The sequence below is a fragment of the Eleutherodactylus coqui genome, chromosome 4, assembly GCF_035609145.1.
Source record: "Eleutherodactylus coqui strain aEleCoq1 chromosome 4, aEleCoq1.hap1, whole genome shotgun sequence".
NCBI classification, from domain to species: Eukaryota; Metazoa; Chordata; class Amphibia; order Anura; family Eleutherodactylidae; genus Eleutherodactylus; species Eleutherodactylus coqui.
In genome coordinates, this window is record NC_089840.1 from 270,128,646 (window position 1) to 270,147,491 (window position 18,846).

The 18,846-nt window shown below is 45.6% G+C and overlaps 1 protein-coding gene across 3 annotated transcripts in view; it reads left to right on the forward strand.

The window, feature by feature from the left end:
- The window catches only part of SLIT1 (slit guidance ligand 1), a 342,047-nt gene that overhangs the window by 63,094 nt on the left and 260,107 nt on the right, over nucleotides 1–18,846 (forward strand). For all 3 annotated transcript variants that reach the window (XM_066601325.1, XM_066601327.1, XM_066601326.1), the window contains 2 exons: nucleotides 11,790–11,861; nucleotides 16,273–16,344. In XM_066601325.1, coding sequence (XP_066457422.1) covers nucleotides 11,790–11,861; nucleotides 16,273–16,344 — 144 coding nt within the window. The remainder of the gene's footprint in view (nucleotides 1–11,789; nucleotides 11,862–16,272; nucleotides 16,345–18,846) is intronic.

The window sequence follows — 18,846 nt, forward strand, 5'->3', positions numbered from 1 at the left end:
GCCACATTCACTGTCAGTTTAAGTAAATCCGATAGGTTTATTAGGACTGTATACATCCGGTGTCCCACTTAATCTGCCATAATTAGAGGGACTAGTCTGGACGCTATACTTAACATCTGGATTATGTATGCAGCTGCTTCAGTAAGGATCTGGATATACAAAGATGGGGCGCATCTATTGATTTCCGGTCGCTCATGTAGCACAGCATACAGTAAGTGGTCCCTTATGTAGAATATTGATTCGAGGATGACCAATGCATGCTGAAAATATAGTATGTTGCAACCATTAATGTATAGAAAACGGAATTGGTTTCAAAGCTCCAAAATGTCATCCAAATGTAATACACAATGAAGATGAAAGAAAGCAAAGCAGATAAAGCAAGTCCCGACATATAGCAGTAAGGCAGGGCTCACATGACCGCAAATCGCTTGCATACCACCTGCAAGAGGTACAAGTACGCAATGACGTCACTATGCTCTATCTTGGTGTGTATGCACGTGTAATATGGGCCAAGATAGAACATGCTGCGATATGTTTTTTGCACAGTTCCTGTCATCAGCAACATGGCCGCCTATGGGAGATTGGTACAGCTTATTCCGTGCGCAAGACCCACGCACAGAATACACTATACCGACACGGTCATGTGAGCCTGGCATCCAAAAGAGCTGCTGGAGGATATAAATCACTTACTGTTTTGAGGTCAGCAGACTCTTTAGGGTTCTCTGTAGTACACAATGCATCAAAAAATAACAGCCTCCATACATGGTGTCCAAAGGAGGAATTCATCCTGGCACAGATAGAGGGCGCTATAGAGCATCTGTACTGTACTACTGCACTACTAGACAGCTAATCATTGGATACACTTCAGTAAGGCTACCTGCACACAGGCGAGCGCAATTTTGGGGCGTGAAACCTGACCCAATATCACACTGGTGAGCGTGCGATTTACCTGCGGATGCCAGGTGTTTTAAAGGCAAAATCGCATCTGTGAAATGTTGATCCTCTCACGCGAGTTTCGCGATTTCAATGAAAAGCCTCGCATCGCAGGGCATGCAAGAGCAGCTCGATGCATTAATGCTCCCATTGAAATCAATGTGTTATGCGTTCCGAGGAAGAAGTAGGACATGCGGTAAAACATCAGTTGTGCATATGACTCCATTCAAAAGATTGGGGTTCGTATTTGCACGTCTCACAACACACAAATCACATGCAAGTTTCTCGGCTTTTTGAAAATGGCATAATCAGGGGTTTTACTGTGAAAATGCCCACTCTGATTGGCTGGATGTTGCAGCAAAGTGCAAATAGCACAGATCCGGAAGGTCTGCGTTATGGTTGGGAAAGACCCTCGAATGCTGGAAACATTGTATCTGTGACCTGTAGCGCTGGACACGGGCCTGGAATCACTGGCAAAAAATTGCTTCATATTGGTCAAATGGCTAAGACCGTTTCTGAGCTGTTTATAAGGGGTTTCTCCATAACGGCTCGTGATCACTGGTGTATTAGGATTCCTTGGAGCCTCTAAGTAGTACGGAGTCGTAATATAGCCTTATAGACTTGAGACATACTTCACCGACAGAGGTATTAATGGGCGCCCCGTCGGATGCTTCTTTACACTCGTCTTACTGCAAAATCATTGCTTCTATGGAAAAATAAATCTGCAATATGTCGCCTCACAGAGAACCATACTTACTACAGAAGTGACACATTGTAATAATGCGTCAATGTGTAATGTATCAGCCACATGGTGATAACTAGGCTTCTTGCATCAGACGTAGTAGATCTTCCCTCCTTGACACAGGTCTTCTGGATGCAGAATTGCTTCGTAATACGGTGAAACTCGACATTGTACCTTCATATCCGTCTGTATGAAATCGGAGGCATACGGAGATACCATGGGGACTATGTGTGACCCCTACAGTTCATGTGCATGAGAGCTGAGAACTACCATGGTGCATGCGGTTAGAAAAAAAGTCGTGTAAGTTTGTCTTTTTTGTGTTGACTTTTTTTGCAGATAACCTAGGATTTTGATTAAAAAAAGTGTTTCGAAAAGCCCCCGAACAGATTAGACCGTAGTCATCTGAGCCCGCCAATAGCATCAAATGAACTTGGGGGAAAGAGGGATTGGGGATAAATTTCAATGCCGGATTCATTTGTTTCTGGGGAGATAAATGGTTGCCAGAGATTTGTTCAATGCTGACATGGTTTAAAGGTAAACCTGTTGGCGTGCGCTCATATGACGGTGTCCTTTGTTGTTCCAGTACCAGGCGTATGTTTATGGACATTAGTGCTCCATATATCATCATTATGAAAAATGAATGTTGTTGCTTTATCTGCAGGATAGATGTCATTTAATGTTGGAAAACTCGCGATATTTGAATTAGTTGCTCCCTATAGTTGTCTCTAGGTCTGCAGCCGATGACCTTTCACCCACGAAACCGGACCTGAAAGTGCTGCTTGTATGGGATGTCACTGGGGATGCTGGGTGACAGCAGTAATTCCTGTCTGCACAGCAGCGTGTACCGGAATGTGTTAGTAGGTGTTTTAGCAGGAGATTCTTGGGACCAGCAAAATACCCAACATTATACTGTTTACACATAGAATGTATCTGCCTTCGGCCACACTCACACACACCGTTGTTAAAACACGTTGGACGTCGTTTGTTTTTCTTAACGCACCCCGTCATGACAATAGGTGATGAGGTGCATTAAAAAGTGCTAAAACACACAAAAAGAGAGCAGACAGTGGTCGAAAATTGCGGCGTTAGAAACGCTAGTCATTGAAGCTCCATTGAAATAAAAGGAGGCGTGTTATAGTGTTAAAGCATTTGAAACACTGTAAAAAATGTTTTGTGCGAAATTGGCCTTAAACAGGTATTCTATACAAAAATACTATAAATGACCTATACTCAGGAAAGGACATCTATTGTTGATCATCTAGGTCTGCCGCTTGGGATCCCAGCCGATCAGCTGACTGGGCACTGGCTGTCAGCGCTGCTCCACACAGAAGCTGCTGCTCCAAACCCTGTGTAGTGGCCTGTGCTTGTAATTGCAGGCGTGGCTACCATTGTTTTCACTGAGACCCCAGCCTACAATTACAAGCATTAGCCACTACACAGGGGTCGGAGCAGCAGCTTCTGCTGCGACCACCGTGTGTAGCAGCACTGATAGCCAGAGCCCGCTTAGCTGATCAGCCGGAATCTAGATCAGGGGACAATGGCCGATCATCTATTGGTGACCTATACTAAGTACACATTATCAATAGTATTGTTGCCAGGAAAACCCCTTTAAAAGTTGAGCAGCTTTGTTAATGCATTATATTACCTATCACATACTGATCCTGAGTTACATCCTGTATTATGCTCCAGAGCTGCACTCACTATTCTGCTGGTGGAGTCACTGTGTACATACATTACTTATCCTGTACTGATCCTGAGTTACATCTTGTATTATACTCCAGAGCTGCACTCACTATTCTGCTGTTGGAGTCACTGTATACATACATTACTTATCCTGAGTTACATCCTGTATTATACTCCAGAGCTGCACTCACTATTCTGCTGTTGGAGTCATTGTATACATACATTACTTATCCTGTACTGATCCTGAGTTACATCCTATATTATACCCCAGAGCTGCACTCACTATTCTGCTGGTGAAGTCACTGTGTACATACATTACTTATCCTATATTGATCCTGAGTTACATCTTGTATTATACTCCAGAGCTACACTCACTATTCTGCTGGTGGAGTCACTGTGTACATACATTACTTATCCTCCACTGATCCTGAGTTACATCCTGTATTATACTCCAGAGTTGCACTCACTATTCTGCTGGTGGAGTCACGGTGTACATACATTACTTATCCTGTACTGATCCTGAGTTACATCCTGTATTATACTCCAGAGCTGTACTCACTATTCTGCTGGTGGAGTCACTGTGTACATACATTACTTATCCTGTACTGATCCTGAGTTACATCCTATATTATACTTATTTCTACTTTATACAATAAGAGCAAAACACAATATCAACATTGTGACCTAACCAAAACTAGAAGAAGAGTCCTACAGCCTTGGTTCCTCAAAGCTAGGGTGAAATGAATCAGCCCACTACCAGGATATAGCAGCCTACGGCACTAGGGCACCCTTAAATAAGGACCCCTCTAAATGAGAGCTACCATGGATGCACCCAGTCTTTCGAACTCCAGTTAACACACCTTCATCACCAGGTCACCAATAATGTTCCTACTAACCTCATCCACTGGGAGGATTTTCTGCTGCATTGAAACAAGACATTGTGAACGGGACATTGTGTGAGTCAAGTGAAATACCCAACCGCTACACTAACTAAGAATAAAGGGAGGCTGTCCGTGCCACCTAGGTCTCGGAAGGCCCCATTATACCATTCAGGCCGGCTGCACACAAACGGATTATTGCTGCTGAACCCGCGGCGGGCATCTGTGGGGAGGATCCGCAGCAAATCATAGAATGGTAGAATTCGAAGGGACCTCCAGGGTCATCGGGTCCAACCCCCTGTACTGTGCAGGATCACTAAATCATCCCAGACAGATATTTGTCCAGCCTCTGAACACTTTAATTGAAGGAGAACTCACCCCCTCCCCTGTTCCACTCATTGATCAACCTCACCCTCTAATATCTAATCTTGTCTCCTCCCTTTCAGTTTCATCCCATTGGTTCTAGTCTTTCCTTGTACAAATGAGAATAGGGCTGATCCCTCTGCACTGTGACAGCCCTTCAGATATGTGTAGACGGCTATTAAGTTTCCTCTCAGCTTTGTTTTTTGCAAGCTAAACATTCCCAGATCCTTTAACCGTCCCTCATAGGACATGATTTGCAGACCGCTCACCATCTTGGTAACTCTTCTCTGAACTTGCTCCAGTTTACTATGTCTTTTCTAAATTGTAGTGCCCAGAACTGGACACAGTATCCCAGATGAGGACTGACTGAGGAAGAGTAGAGGGGGATAATTACCTCACGTGATCTAGACTCTATGCTTCTCTTAATACATCCCAGAATTGTGTTTGCCTTTGTGGCTGCTGCATCACATTCTGTGTAAGCTCCCTTTTTCCTTCACACTCACGGACATAAATTGTGATTTCTACTAGCGGAGGAAAAAAATTGCAGCATGCTCAATGAAAGCCATCCAACCTACAGCCCATCCACAATTGACATTGCGGATAGGCGGCGGGTATCTGCGTCATCGCCTAGCAACGGTGCGGGAAGAACAAACATTTAAAAAAAAAAATCTGTACTGCACATGACCAATGGCGAGCGTCATCCACAGTACAGCAGAAACATTTACACAGAATCGCCGGCCGGGGCTAGGAGAGATCAGCTAGCCACGGCTAACAATTGGAACCCCCTAACCTGTTGTATACCTCTGCAGCAAACGGACAATAAAGCAGGTAATGGTCCACTGGAGAGGGAATACCTTGCTGATCGGTGGGGGTATCACCTCTGGGAACCCCGCTGATCTCCTGTCTGCCTGACATTGTGGAGTCACTTCTTCCCCTGCAGTGACGGCAGAAATAATGGAGCTCTGGCCGAACATGTGTGTTCAGAGTTCCATGCATTTCAATGGGGCTGGTGGAAATACTGAAATGCTTGCCTAAGGCCTCATGCACACGGGCGAAAATTTTGCGTCGGGATTTCTCGCAGAATTTCCGCTCATGCCTGCTGCCTTAGAATTGCATTACGTAATGCAATCCTATGCAGACAGCCGCGATTTGACTGCGTGAAAACATGCGCGGTAAACAAAACACGGCATATCCTATTTCTGTACGAGCCTCACAGAGGCCCGCACAAAAACGTTACTGCTGACGCGCCTGCTCTACGCATGTGCCTGATGGGTGGCTGCCGGCACATAGCAGAGCAGAGGAGCCTGCAGAGCAGGTGAGCCGCAGTGGTCGCTGCAGGGGCACGGCTCGCATCGCAACGGGATCCGACCCGGCCGTCTGCAGGAGGCCTAAGTCATATAGAAAATGTATAGAGTAGCCTGACGAGATTCTGGTGATGGATTGTGGACACAGAGCTGTTCCACTGACCAACACAGCATAGAAGTGGAAACCTTGTAAAAGGAGGAGTGAGAAAGATCAGGGCGGCAGTGTCAGTGACCACGTGTATGGACAGGACGGCCAGATGTGTGTGGTGGCAGCAGCGAGCCAGAAACAACCTCTGCGCGGACATAGTATAAAGAACACACACGACTCCAGAGTTAGTATAAAAATATATGAATCTTATTTACATTTTTACATATATACATATTTACATTTTTACATGTATACATATTTACATATTTACATTTTTACATATATACATATTTACATATATACATATTTACATATATACAAAATTAATTATATACAAAAATAAGAAAATTTAATTACGAGTCTAAAAAGTTTTAAAAATCTTTTTCAGCTGGTGGTTATACGTTCTTTTGTTGTCATGGTGGCAGGCTTTCGTTGTTTGGCATCTCATGGTGGTGCTTGTTTTATTCTGTTGGTTATGGTGGTGGTACTTGTACCTTTCTTCTGATGGTGGTGGCGGCAGCCTTTAAGGTGATACTTGTACTGTTCTTGTGATGGTGTTGGTGGCGGCATCTGATGGCGGTACTTGTTCTTTTTTGTGATGATGGTGGTGGCATCTGGTGGTACTTGTTCGTTCTTTGTGGTGGTGGTTTTGGGATTTTTTTTAGTGGTGGCGGCATATTGTGGTGGTACTTGTACGCTTCTTGTGATGGAGGTGGTGGCGGCATCCGATGGCGGTACTTGTTCTTCTTTTGTGATGTTGGTGGTAGTGGCATGTGTTGGCGGTATTTGTACTGTTCTTGTGATGGTGGTAATAGCAGTATCTCGGGGTGACATTAATACTCTTTTTTGTGATTGCGGCGGTACTTGTTTTCTTGTTGTAGTGGTGGTTTCTCATAGTGGTACTTGTTCTTTTTTGTGATGGTGGTGGTGGCATCTGGTGGTACTTGTTCTTTCTTGTGGTAGTTCTGTTGGTATCTGGTGGTGGTTTTTGGACTCTTATTGTGGTGGCAGCATTTTGTGTTGGTACTTGTTCTTTTTTGTGATGGTGTTGGCAACATCCCGTGGTTGTACTTGTGGTGTTCTTGTTGGTGGCAGCTTGGTCTTTTTTGGTGATAGTGGCGGTATCTGATGGCGGTAGTTGTTCTTTATTTTTGATAGTTGTGTTGGTACATAGTGGCAGTTGTACTGTTGTTGTGGTGGCGGCATATCATGGTGGCAGTTGTACTGTTGTGGTGGCAGCATCTCATGGTGGCAGTTGTACTGTTCTTCTGATTGTGGTGGTGGCAGCATTGCGAGGCGGTACTTGCAGTGTTCCTGTGATTGTGGCGGCGGCAGCATCAGGTGGTACTTGCTCTTTTCTTGTGGTAGTGGTGGTATCTCATGATGGTGCTTGTTCTTTTTTGTGATGTTGATGATGGTATTTGGCGGTCGCTGTAGTGGTGACTTCGGCTCTTGGTTGTTCTTTAGCAGATGTTATTATCAGTATCCTCAGTAAACATGGCAAATTATGTTTTTGTTTTTTTGGGGGGGGATGGGGTGGGGGGGTAAGGGGTGGTGATGAGGGAGCTCCCATGATTTTTCGGGAAGCCTCCACCTGGAAGAAGAAAACCATTATAGAGACATTAGATAACTTTCCGTTAGCTGCTGATCTATAGCTGCACAGATATGAGGGTGACTAGTGTCTCACCTCATCACTCAGAACCAGAGGAGCCACATCTTCTTGGGGGGCAGCCGGCTATATACAGGACTTGCTGCCCTCCCTCGCTCCTCCTCATCCGTTTTCTGCTTTTTAGCCCTGAAAGAGAACAATTCACAGTGTTGTCTGGGAAGTATAGGACGGCACAGGATTGCAGGGTCTGGCAATGCTATAGGGGGACGTTGGGGCATTGCTGAGGGTCACTCACTGGTCGGGGGCTTCACGCTCCTCTTCGTATTTCCTTTTCTTCGGGATCCTATTGATTAAGGCTTGTATCTCCAGCCTGTTCAGAAGAGACAATGGCTGGTTAGTAAGACCTCAGAGGGGTGAGAACCTGCAGATGAACTGGACAGACCCATCACACCTCCCGTCTTCCTACTGTAAAGTAAGTGAACCCTACAGCAGGCAGCAGTCACTCACTTGGTGTATTGGTGGATGTTACTTTGTGTCACAGGATGCAGGTTTTGTGGCATCTTTGGGGTTTGCACCTCGGTTTTCTCCGGGGCCTTTTCAATCCTTTTTGTCGTTTCCTTCTTGGTCACAACAGGACGAGCGGCTGGTGGAGGAAAACGCAGAATATTAGTAGATCCATCTGAGGTTCAGAGTAGATCCTGGAGGTTTGGGGCGATATCTCACACTTACGTGTTTCCTTCTTGTCCAGTAAAAGGTCGATCAGTCCATCGGAGACCAGTTGCTTGTATCTGGCTCCCTTGTTGGTGCGGGCAGATCTGCGTTGGGTCATTTTTGAGATTTTGATTCTCAGGTCACGGTTGATCCTCACGTCACGGTAGGGTGATATGAAGTGATGGTCTTTGGCGTTGTCGCGATATAAGTCAGTGGTTGAAGGTTCCATTGCCATGGAGAGAGAACCTTTGGAGTGTGACATCACGGCAGCTGCCTGGTGTGTCATCGCTCGCTGGATGGGAGTCCTCGCTGCAGGGACGTATCCACCTGCTACCTACAGAGCCCCTCTTAGCAAAATGTAGTTCCTGGATGGTTTTAGCCAATCAGGATATAATAAATGTACGTTTTAATATGTGAGCATGATTGTTTTCTTTTTTTATGTGTTTTTTTTAATCAAAATGAGTTCTCATAAATATTCATAAGAGGCTCCACCCCTTCATATCCCCCCCAAAATGTGTAATATACGATCTACCTCTGCGGAATAAGTTTGCGCTATAGAAATAAAGATTATTATTATATTATTATCTACCATTATGTCATGACGGCTGTCATGTCACCCACTGAGCAACAAGGAATATGATTGAGCCCTCCGGAAGTTTATAAGCTCCACCCCTTAGATTCATTCAGTAATGGACACGCCCCTTAGACTTATTCAACTTTGAATTTTCAAAAAGAGGCATTAAAAAGTATCATAGATGGTAAAAGAATCAGTTTAATATGGAGCCCAGACGGATACTGATATCGCATGGAGGAGTCTGCTTCGTCTGGTTTGCATAGAGCTGTCCATCCGGCGTCCCTCGTCCTGCAGGAGGAGCGCCGTGGCTTCCTGCATAAACACAGCTGATGGATATATATATAGTTGTTTGATATTGTTAGGTGTATACATACATAATGTGCTATATGTCCCCTATATTATCAGTGGAAGCTTCTAGGTTGTCCCAGCAGCCTATTATGTTTCCTGAAGAGGCTCGTGTCATGAGAACGTCTTTACGCTGCGTTTCCACATACACAAAATTTGTGCGCGTTATAAGTACTAAATAGAACCCTTTGATTTCACTGGGTTCGTTCAAATTAGCTATTTTATACACGCATTTCATATACGGCGCGCTCCACTTTCCGTCTCGTTTGTGCACGAAAATAACACATATTAAACTAATTAACTTGATTGCCAATTTCAATCAGTGGGAGCATGTGTGTGTGTTTTTTTGCGTATACAGATGTGTGCGATTTGTAACGCCCATTGCACAAATGCGCATGTAAATGTGGTTACATCTGTGTGATGCCGGACCGAATGGTTGCACTCATAACATTTTTAGGAAAAACAGCGTGCTTTGGGTTTGCCGTTTTTTTTCCCATTTGATTTTCGAATAGACTTCTCATGTTAAAATAAAATAATGTCAAAATAAAAAATGATTGTAAAAACCAAATGAAGTTCCCAGTGTTTTATAGAAGCCGGAGGATCCAGAGTAACTGCGTGTAATGGAAGCCTCAGGCCCGGGCTGGAGAACAACTCTGGCCGCATTAGGTTTTACATGACCGAACGGCTGTGTGGTATAGCGACATTCCTCTGCCTTTGAGCTCAATGGAGTTTTAGTGTAAGTTGCAGGTTGCCGCCACCACGACATCGCAGTCGCAAGTAATCCGGCCTGGTAGCATTGTTTGTGCCCACGATATCATGGAGGTGGCAAGCTTAGGCATCCTACGGATCTGTTCAGTCCAGTAGCCCCGCGATGTCCCTGTAGACACACATAATCACCTAGTAGCCACAGGATAGGGGGTTACCTTCTGTCTGACGGAGGTACCACCCTTCGGGAGGATAGAGGTCCTAAAGGTCCCAGAAAGAAGGCAGCCATTGTCACACATCTGCACTGTAATGGGACAGCAAACACTTGGCCATCTGATGTCCCACTGAGAAGAATGGAGTGGTGGTGTGGAGGTACGCCCACGGCTCCATTCATTATAGGACCTTCAAGGCCTCTATTCTCCTGATCATTGGCTGGAGGTTCGCCCCCACCATAAAGATAGTAATACACAATCTTGTGGATAGGGGACAACTTTAATTCCTGGGGATAACAAGTACCTTTAACAAGTTTCTCTATATACGTTTTTCCACAGGTGAAAATTTCAGTGTTTGCCGTAACAGAATTCATGTTTCATTGCATAAAATACCTGCGTCTGTTGCTTGGACAGGCTTGTTTCCCATCCATGTGCTGTCCGTATAGTTCTCAGAGAGCACACAAGTAGCCAATCAGGCTACCCACACAGGTGTTTTTTCACTTGGACCATCCATCCATGTGAAAACAAATTGCAGCATATGGTATTCTGGTCTGCAAATAAGGTAGATGGAATAATACCTCCAGAGCGCCACCTATTGGAAGGCAGCATTCCTACAAGCCAAAGTTAGACTCTTTATACAAGCCTTGTAAGGGCCCCCACCCACTTGCATTTCTTTAACGCTGCGACATCGCTGCATTCTTTAAATGCGAATGTCAATGGGACTTTCTAATGTTAAAAACGCATCGCAAGTTGGTGCTTTGCCATTTTTGTGCAATCCGTTTTAAAACCGCAGCGATATCGCAGTGTTAAAAAAACGCAAGTGGGTGGGAGCCCTAAGGCTGGGTTCACACAGGGCAGATTTGCCGTGGAAATTCCGTCCGGAATTTTGTCGCGGCGAATCCGCCTACGGCCGCTAATTCCGGTGTTGGCCATCCATGTGGGCGAGATTTCTGAGAAATCTTGTCCACACAGGACGGTTAATCCATCGAAGCAAAGCTGGCGCTGCGGCAAAGCTGGCGCTGCGGCACCGATTCGCCGGCCGCAACATGTCTATTTTTTATTCATTTCCGCTGCTGTTGCGCTCTCCTCTGTTGGCCAGGCCGCTTGAAAACCCGCGGTTTAGTGTTGCGGGTTTTGAAGCAGCGCTTTCCTGGCGGAAATTTCACGGTTTTTTCGCTGCGGCCACACCGCAAGATTTCCGCCGGGATTCCGGCATGTGAGAACCCAGCCTAACAATGATTGCGAATTTAAAGCCAAGCCAGCTTCCATGCACAGAGAGCTGCCGGAGGGTATTTGCCCTTCATCAGTGTACAGTAGGAGTCTGGCTCTGCTGGTCTGGCCTGTATCACGGATGAGAATTACACATGCACTGCTCACTGTCTGCACAGATTGGACGGCACATGCACATGGCTCTTGGCTGTTTGAAGCCAGTTCCACCCAAATTCAACTTGCATACGCCCGTGAGAATGGGTCCTTACTCCCACAGCCTCCTTGGTCACATCATTCATCTTAGCCATAATGTTTATTCCTTGGTAGTAGAAAACCCTTCTTAAATATTACTTTTCTTTGTTTTTCTCTACAGAGAGCTAAATGGGAACAACATAACTCGGATCATGAAGAATGACTTCTCCGGACTCAAGCAGCTCAGAGTCTTGTAAGATATTCATCTTTACATTCAGTCAATAAAATGTCATGTTGTGCCACCTACAGATCTCTAAAAGGGCTTGTATGAAATCCATTTTTATCACCTAGGTAGTTGATAAAAGTCCAATCGATGGGGGTCAAGACGGGGGTGGGGGGCTTGGGGCTGATGATGACATTTCCCCTCTTCTCCTCACTGCAGCCTCTGTAATGACATGGGGATTGAACCTCCACATTCCTGCTGGCAAGAGGGTGCAGTGCGGGGGAGAGGGAGTTACTGGACCCCTGTTCCCCAGATCGATTTGGTACAACGCCTTTAAATGTATATGATTGTGGAACATAACTTTATTGCCGGCAACAGTGAGGGGGGGTTTATCATCAGAGGAATATTTGTCAAAAACACCTCCTCTCATTTTAGTATGGGCGAGGTGTCGTGAGTAACGAGAAAAGATAGGACACGCCGCGATTTTTTCCTGCACCGCACACTATTACTTCATAGAAAAGAATGGGCGCTAGCACCCAAAAAATAGAGCATGCTGCAATTTTTTTATCTTGAAGCATAGCCCATGTAAATATGCCCAATGCAGAGAGTGTTTGTATTTCCGTGCGAGTGTTGTGCGTCTCGCAACGCACAAAACTTGCCTGAGAGTTTCGGCCGTGTGAATACAGCCTCACGCAGTACAGTAGGACAGCTGCTCACAAGAGCGCCCCCTACCTACATTTGGAGATGCATTTTCTCACGTCTTTATAGTTTGCCAGATACTATAAGGATGGCTGCTGCACACAGAGCGGGTTTTGGCGGAGATCTGCAGCCACAGCCACATGTAACATTGGATTTGATGTGCATTGTGGCGCAGATTCTAACCCCTTAGTTGAAGAGGTGACTTCTGCACTGAAAGTCTGCAGCATGAACTGACCTACCGCATGTATAAAATCACCACCGCAGGTCAATTTATGTTGTAGATTTTCTCTGAAACATCCAAGCAGATTTTCTCAAAATCCCATTCATTTCTGTTACAATAATGTGATTTGGATTTTCTGTAGCCAATTCTGCTGCAGAAAATCTGCATTGTATCCACCAAGTATGAACCGGCCCTACAGAGGTATGTCACCCTTGTACCAAGATGATCCATACATACAAGAAACCGTTAGTGGGAATTCAACAATACTATTACTGGGCTATTCCTATCACAAGGACTGACCGGCGTAATGATTATGTAATCTCACCGGTCCGGGGAATGAAGGACTCACAGTTGTAATTCACCAATGAGTGCTTTTTAAAGTTTTTCTTGCACAGTTGCGCTACTGTCTGGTTGTGCAGGGTACTGCAGTTGGCTCCATTCACTGAAGGGGGGTAGTATTAAACCAGCTCTGTTGCCCCTTAATTCACACAATCAGTGAGGATCCATCATCAAGTGATGCCTGTTCTTTTCTTTTTACCTGTTACTCCATAATTGACTTATCACCTATCCATAGAATAGGTGATAAGTTTGATTGGTGGGAGTCCCCCGGATCCTGAGAACAGGGGTCCTATGTCACCCTTCCCTCCTCGCAGCGCATCCCACAGTCTGGAAAAGCAGGAATGGAGGGGCGGCCAAGATAATACACTGCTGTTCCATTCAATTCTATGGGAGATATCCGAGTGCCTGTACTTGGGGTGTAGTGCAAAGGGATGTTGGACGAGGGACCCCATTCTTGGGATTGGTGGAGGTTCCAGCAGTGAGACCCCAACCAATTGGACTTTTATCACCCGTTCTGTGGATAGGTAACAAAATTTGTTTCTGAGCATATCTCTTTATTAGCCTTTTCTTGAGCCGGTGACCACATGTATGATGATGTGAGCCCGTGTATGGAGTGAACACAATGCAGTTGACTAAATATGAGAATATTAGTCGCTTCCTGTCACTTGTAACCTTCTCAGGAGAAAACATCCTGACTCAGAAGACGACGCCATCCTCGAGGGAGAAGACATTTACCAGACATTTAGTGTCTTGCGGTGGCACAAAACAATGTGCCCCCCATCTTCAAGCCATCCCAGGATTGTCAGAACTGTCATATTAATAGGTTTTATTTTACCGCACACAATGAATGCGAAAACAAAGTCCTAGTCATCCCTTAAATGGCGCTTTACTTGACGTGCGGGTGATGCGTTAGGAGTTAGTTGGCTCTATGGATCCAGCTCTTCATACAATGGATACATTACTAACCATCCAAGACAAAGCACAAGTACAGCCCCAGTAGGGATCACGTATAGAGATACAGCATGTTGTATAAATCCAATTGTCCAGCAATTACAGGCCTGTTAGGAGGAAACGCAAAGGATCTTGGGAGGCAAAGAGGACGGTGCAAGGAGCAGCGTGGTGGTCCTCTTGAGGCCAGAACACAGATTACTTTCAGCGCCGCTGCACTTATAGGTTCATTGGGTCAAGCTCCGTGTCTCAAAGGTTACACATCTTCCTGTTACTAGATATTCCAATGCTTCGCCCTTGAGAATACATCAGACGCTAATCTGCATCTTTAATAAAATCCTGTTCCAGTCTGCGGGTGATTGTCCATTGTAATACGGAAGGCCACCATACACGTAGAAGGGTGGAGCCAAGGATCGCGTGTAGAAATGTCATCACAGCCGGCGTGTTGGAGCGTGTGCCGAAGAATCCTTTACTGAATGGGCAGACAGACTGTTCGGATGGGGAGCTGACGGGCGGAGCAGTCCATTTTCAGATTAGAGTTTCATGCACAGGACTGTGTAATGGCTTTACACAAACAAGTTGAAGGAACCCCTAATAATCCCCTCATAGACATTAATGAGGCCCTGCTGTACCTCTGTATGCCTGTCTTATCAAAGGCATTGTACTACAATAGACGTTTATCACCTGTCCATATGGTGGTTGATGTAAGTCTGATAGGTGGGGCTGAGGACCTAATAATCTCAGGAACGGAGGTCCTGTTTGCCCTCTCCTCCTCACTGCGGGCTTTCTACACCGCCCACTATGATGTCAAACCGAGCAGCGGACACACACGCGCGGCTCCGCTCCATTCATTTCAATGGGGCTAATGGAGATAGCCGAGTACAAGCGCTCCTTTCTCGATCTTTCTGCAGGACGAATAAGCATGACAATTTCAGAATGATTTGCTCAAAGTCATTAGATTTAGCCGAAGTTTTCTATCCTGTATGGTGGCCTTCAGTGTTGGCTGTCCACCCATATTCGTTTATGACAGAAACCACAACGCTGTGCCAGATCCATCACACGACGGTCACCAGACAGACCACATTGGCTTATAATGGGGTCCTTTGGGGTACGCCAAGGTCTATTGTTTTGGTGGGAACTGTATCAATGATTGCATTGCTGCTCCGTGATCACAGCCTGAGACTGCAGGGGGCGCTGTCATGTCCTCTTCCTTTCAGTCCCTGGCTCTCTTTTACAACTACCGTGTTTCCCCGATAGTAAGACACCCCCGATTGTAAGACGTATCGGGGGTGTCAGGGGGGTCGGCCAATGTAAGCCGTACCCCGAAAGTAAGACATACCGTAGAAAAAAAAAAATCATTACTCACCTCCCCCGGCGTTCTGTCGCGCTCCGGCAGGCTGTCGCTCGCTCCTCGTCCCCGGCGCAGCATTGCTTTCTGAATGCGGGGGCTTGAAATCCCCGCCTCCAGAAAGCTAATACACACGCCGTCAGCCAGTTACAGAATGGCTGTGATTGGCTGAAGGCGCACGTGGCTTCAGCCAATCACACTATTCAATGACAGCATTGAATGGCTGTGATTGGCTGAAGGCGCACGTGGCTTCAGCCAATCACACCCATTCAATGATGTCATTGAATAGTGTGATTGGCTGAAGCCACGTGCGCCTTCAGCCAATCACAGCCATTCAATGCTGTCATTGAATGGCTGTAACTGGCTGACAGCGTGTGTATTAGCTTTCTGGAGGCAGGGATTTCAAGCCCCGCATTCAGAAAGCAATGCTGCGCCGGGGACGAGGAGCGAGCGACATCCTGCCGGAGCGCGACAGAACGCCGGGGGAGGTGAGTAATGATTTTTTTTAATTATAAGACATACCCCGAAAGTAAGACATAGTCGGGCTTTTGGGGATAAAAAGAAAGTAAGACACTGTCTTACTTTCGGGGAAACACGGTATGTAACAGACTTTATCTTTTGGCATTACTAAGTGTCATTTATGGCATTATTTTTTTTTAGTTTGTAATATAAAAGTTAATATATGATTATCAAATGACATGTCCGAATGAGGAGTTTGGGAGGCATTTTGTGATGCTAAAGCCACTGATCCCGCTGTCCCCGTCATTGCTGAACCTGGCAAGAGTTGGGACAGAAAACCTCTGTTTATCCAGATAGCGACCACAAGGACAGTTATAAGATGTGTTATGGCAGCAGGAATTAAAGGTGTCTTCTGGTTCATTTCGCAGGCAGCTGATGGAGAATCAGATTAACAGCGTGGAGCGCGGAGCTTTCGATGACATGAAGGAGCTGGAGAGGCTGTAAGTGATCCTATTATCTCTGCTTATCATCTAACTGTGTTACCTACAGGCAGCTGGCTGGGCAACGCACTGTGCCCCTTATGGGGACCCGCATATATGACTGGCACAGCTGTGTGTGAAGGAAGTCCGGGGCCTTGTGCCCGGTGGCCATAAAGTTACCATGGCGCACTATAATGTTTTAAGGCTTGGAGAAAAACTTGTACATAAATGAAAGGATGTCAGACAATCAGCCGATGTGGGAGAGACAAGTCAGTAATGCCAGTAGTATAGTTGGCTATAGATATAGAGATTTTTAACAGCCCAGATAATTTTCTAATAGTTACACATGATTGTAGTATTAGGAGACGATTGGCTCTGGTCGGTGGAAGTCTTTGTGCCGATCGTTCATGCTGCAACATTTGTCTCAGGTGTTAGGAACAAACAAGATTGCAATGTACTTCACTATTACCCGGGAAGAGTACAGGTGGGGCAGTATAGACCTGACATGACCCGGGATATTGGTTCTGTATTCTCCTCTTGGTTCTGCATTGGTATCCAGTGGTTGCATCGTGTAGGCTCCACTGTGTTACTGGTCGGGCACGCTTAGTGCCTTCACATTCTGTTATGGCGACACAGTTCGTACAGCCAGAAAAGCGCCCTTGTCAGTAACTGGCAATAAGGCATTGTGGGAAATACAATTTTTGCACTACCCCCGGGCCATTTTAAATAGGAATGTGGAAATCTGAAACTGGCTGGTAAGCTGCGCTGGCGCAGGTCGGAAAAAAAACTACGGCAGTTCAGTTAGATGGACGTTTGGAATAATGGCAATAAGTGGAAATGTGTGGGAATCTTTTAAAATTTGCCCAGTTTCCGGAATACCCCTTTAAACGCTCCTTTTTTCACAGATCATTGCTGCACAGTGCTAGAAAAAATGTTTTTTTTTTGTGCTTGAGACACAGGGACGCACATAGGTGAAAAACGGACATTCACAATATACTGATACAGCATGGACCAAAATCCGATCTGCTTGTCTGAATACGGCCTCAGGGGTAGACTATATAGCCTAGGTGGGACTTACTGCATCAGGTTACAGGAGTGCAGGGACTTTGGGTTAAATGTGTATGGAGCGATGGAGAAAGAAAAGGTAAAAAGAAAGACCTTTATTAGTATCGATACCTGGCCCAAACCTGATGGGTCCTTGGTTTATGATGCCTGACCTGGATGGGATAATGACAGGTTGGTAATCATTGGGATGGTTATCACTTTGAGAGGGACCTTTCACACAGGACAGAACAGATCACACAGCCCACTGTACCAAAATCTGCAGGCACCATTGGATTTTGATGTGGATTTGAAAGTGGCTTAAAACCTGCTTGCAATTCCACATCAAAATCCACAGTTAGACCTGCCGACTTGGCCATGTTGTGCAACGTAACTACACCCCATGTGAAAGGACCCTAATACTACACTGTTTAGGACACACTTGAAGGTAGAACCAGGGTTTTCCGTGAACTATTGTATACCTGGCTCAGGTGTCAATACATGCGTATAAATAGTCTAAAAGTAGACTAAACAACGTCCTAAAGCAGATGTATAGCGCAGAGTACGGGCGCTCCGCTCTGGATTTTGTCATTTCAAATAAAATTCATGCTTAGAGCGGATTTACATTAGCGTAGGCGCAACTACACTCACCGGCACGGAACGCAGGGAATTTATTCCCCTTCACCAGCTGTTAAAACCCTTCGTTGGCGTTTGAAAAAAAGCTGCCGTAAGATAGTTGCTGCCTGATCTTCCCCACACCTAGTATCCACTACGTGCGGGAAAGATAGGGCAGGTCCATACAATTAAAGGTCAAGAAAAGAGCCAGTGCTTTGGTTTTATCCCGTTATGAGGCCGCATAATAGCAGAAAACCACGTACATCTGAATCCGCCCTAAGGGTGACTACACACTAGCATCTTTTTTCTACTGCGAGTTCACTGCGGCAATTTGCGTTTTTGCTGCGTTGCAATTTTAACATTAGAAAGTCCCATGGGCATCTGGAAAAAAAACGCAGCAAATTCGCAGCGGAAAAAGAAACACTAGTGTGTAGTCACCCTAAGACTGGTTCACTGAGAAATTGTCCCTGACATATATAAGTACATGATTAGTGAATTAGATTGTTAGCTTCTGTGGGGACTGATACGAACACTTTCCGTTTAGGGACTATTACTGTTTCATTAGGTGGAAAATGGGCTATAGTGTCAGCTGGAAATATCAGTATAGTTGTACTTGAGTTAGGGGGCAATCTATTGGGCAACAGAAACCCAACAGGTCGTCCCAGCGATGGTCGTTCCTGTGTTTTAACACAGTAAAGGCCCATTTAGACACAACGAGTCTCGCTCAAAAGATGTTGCTCAAGCGACTTTTGAGAGATCATCATTGTGTCATTTACAGTGCAAGATGATCGCTCAAGATGAGCGATCACCTTGCGCTGCCAGCGGAGGATGCAGAAGACAACCGGAGTGTTCCCGCTTGTCTTCTGC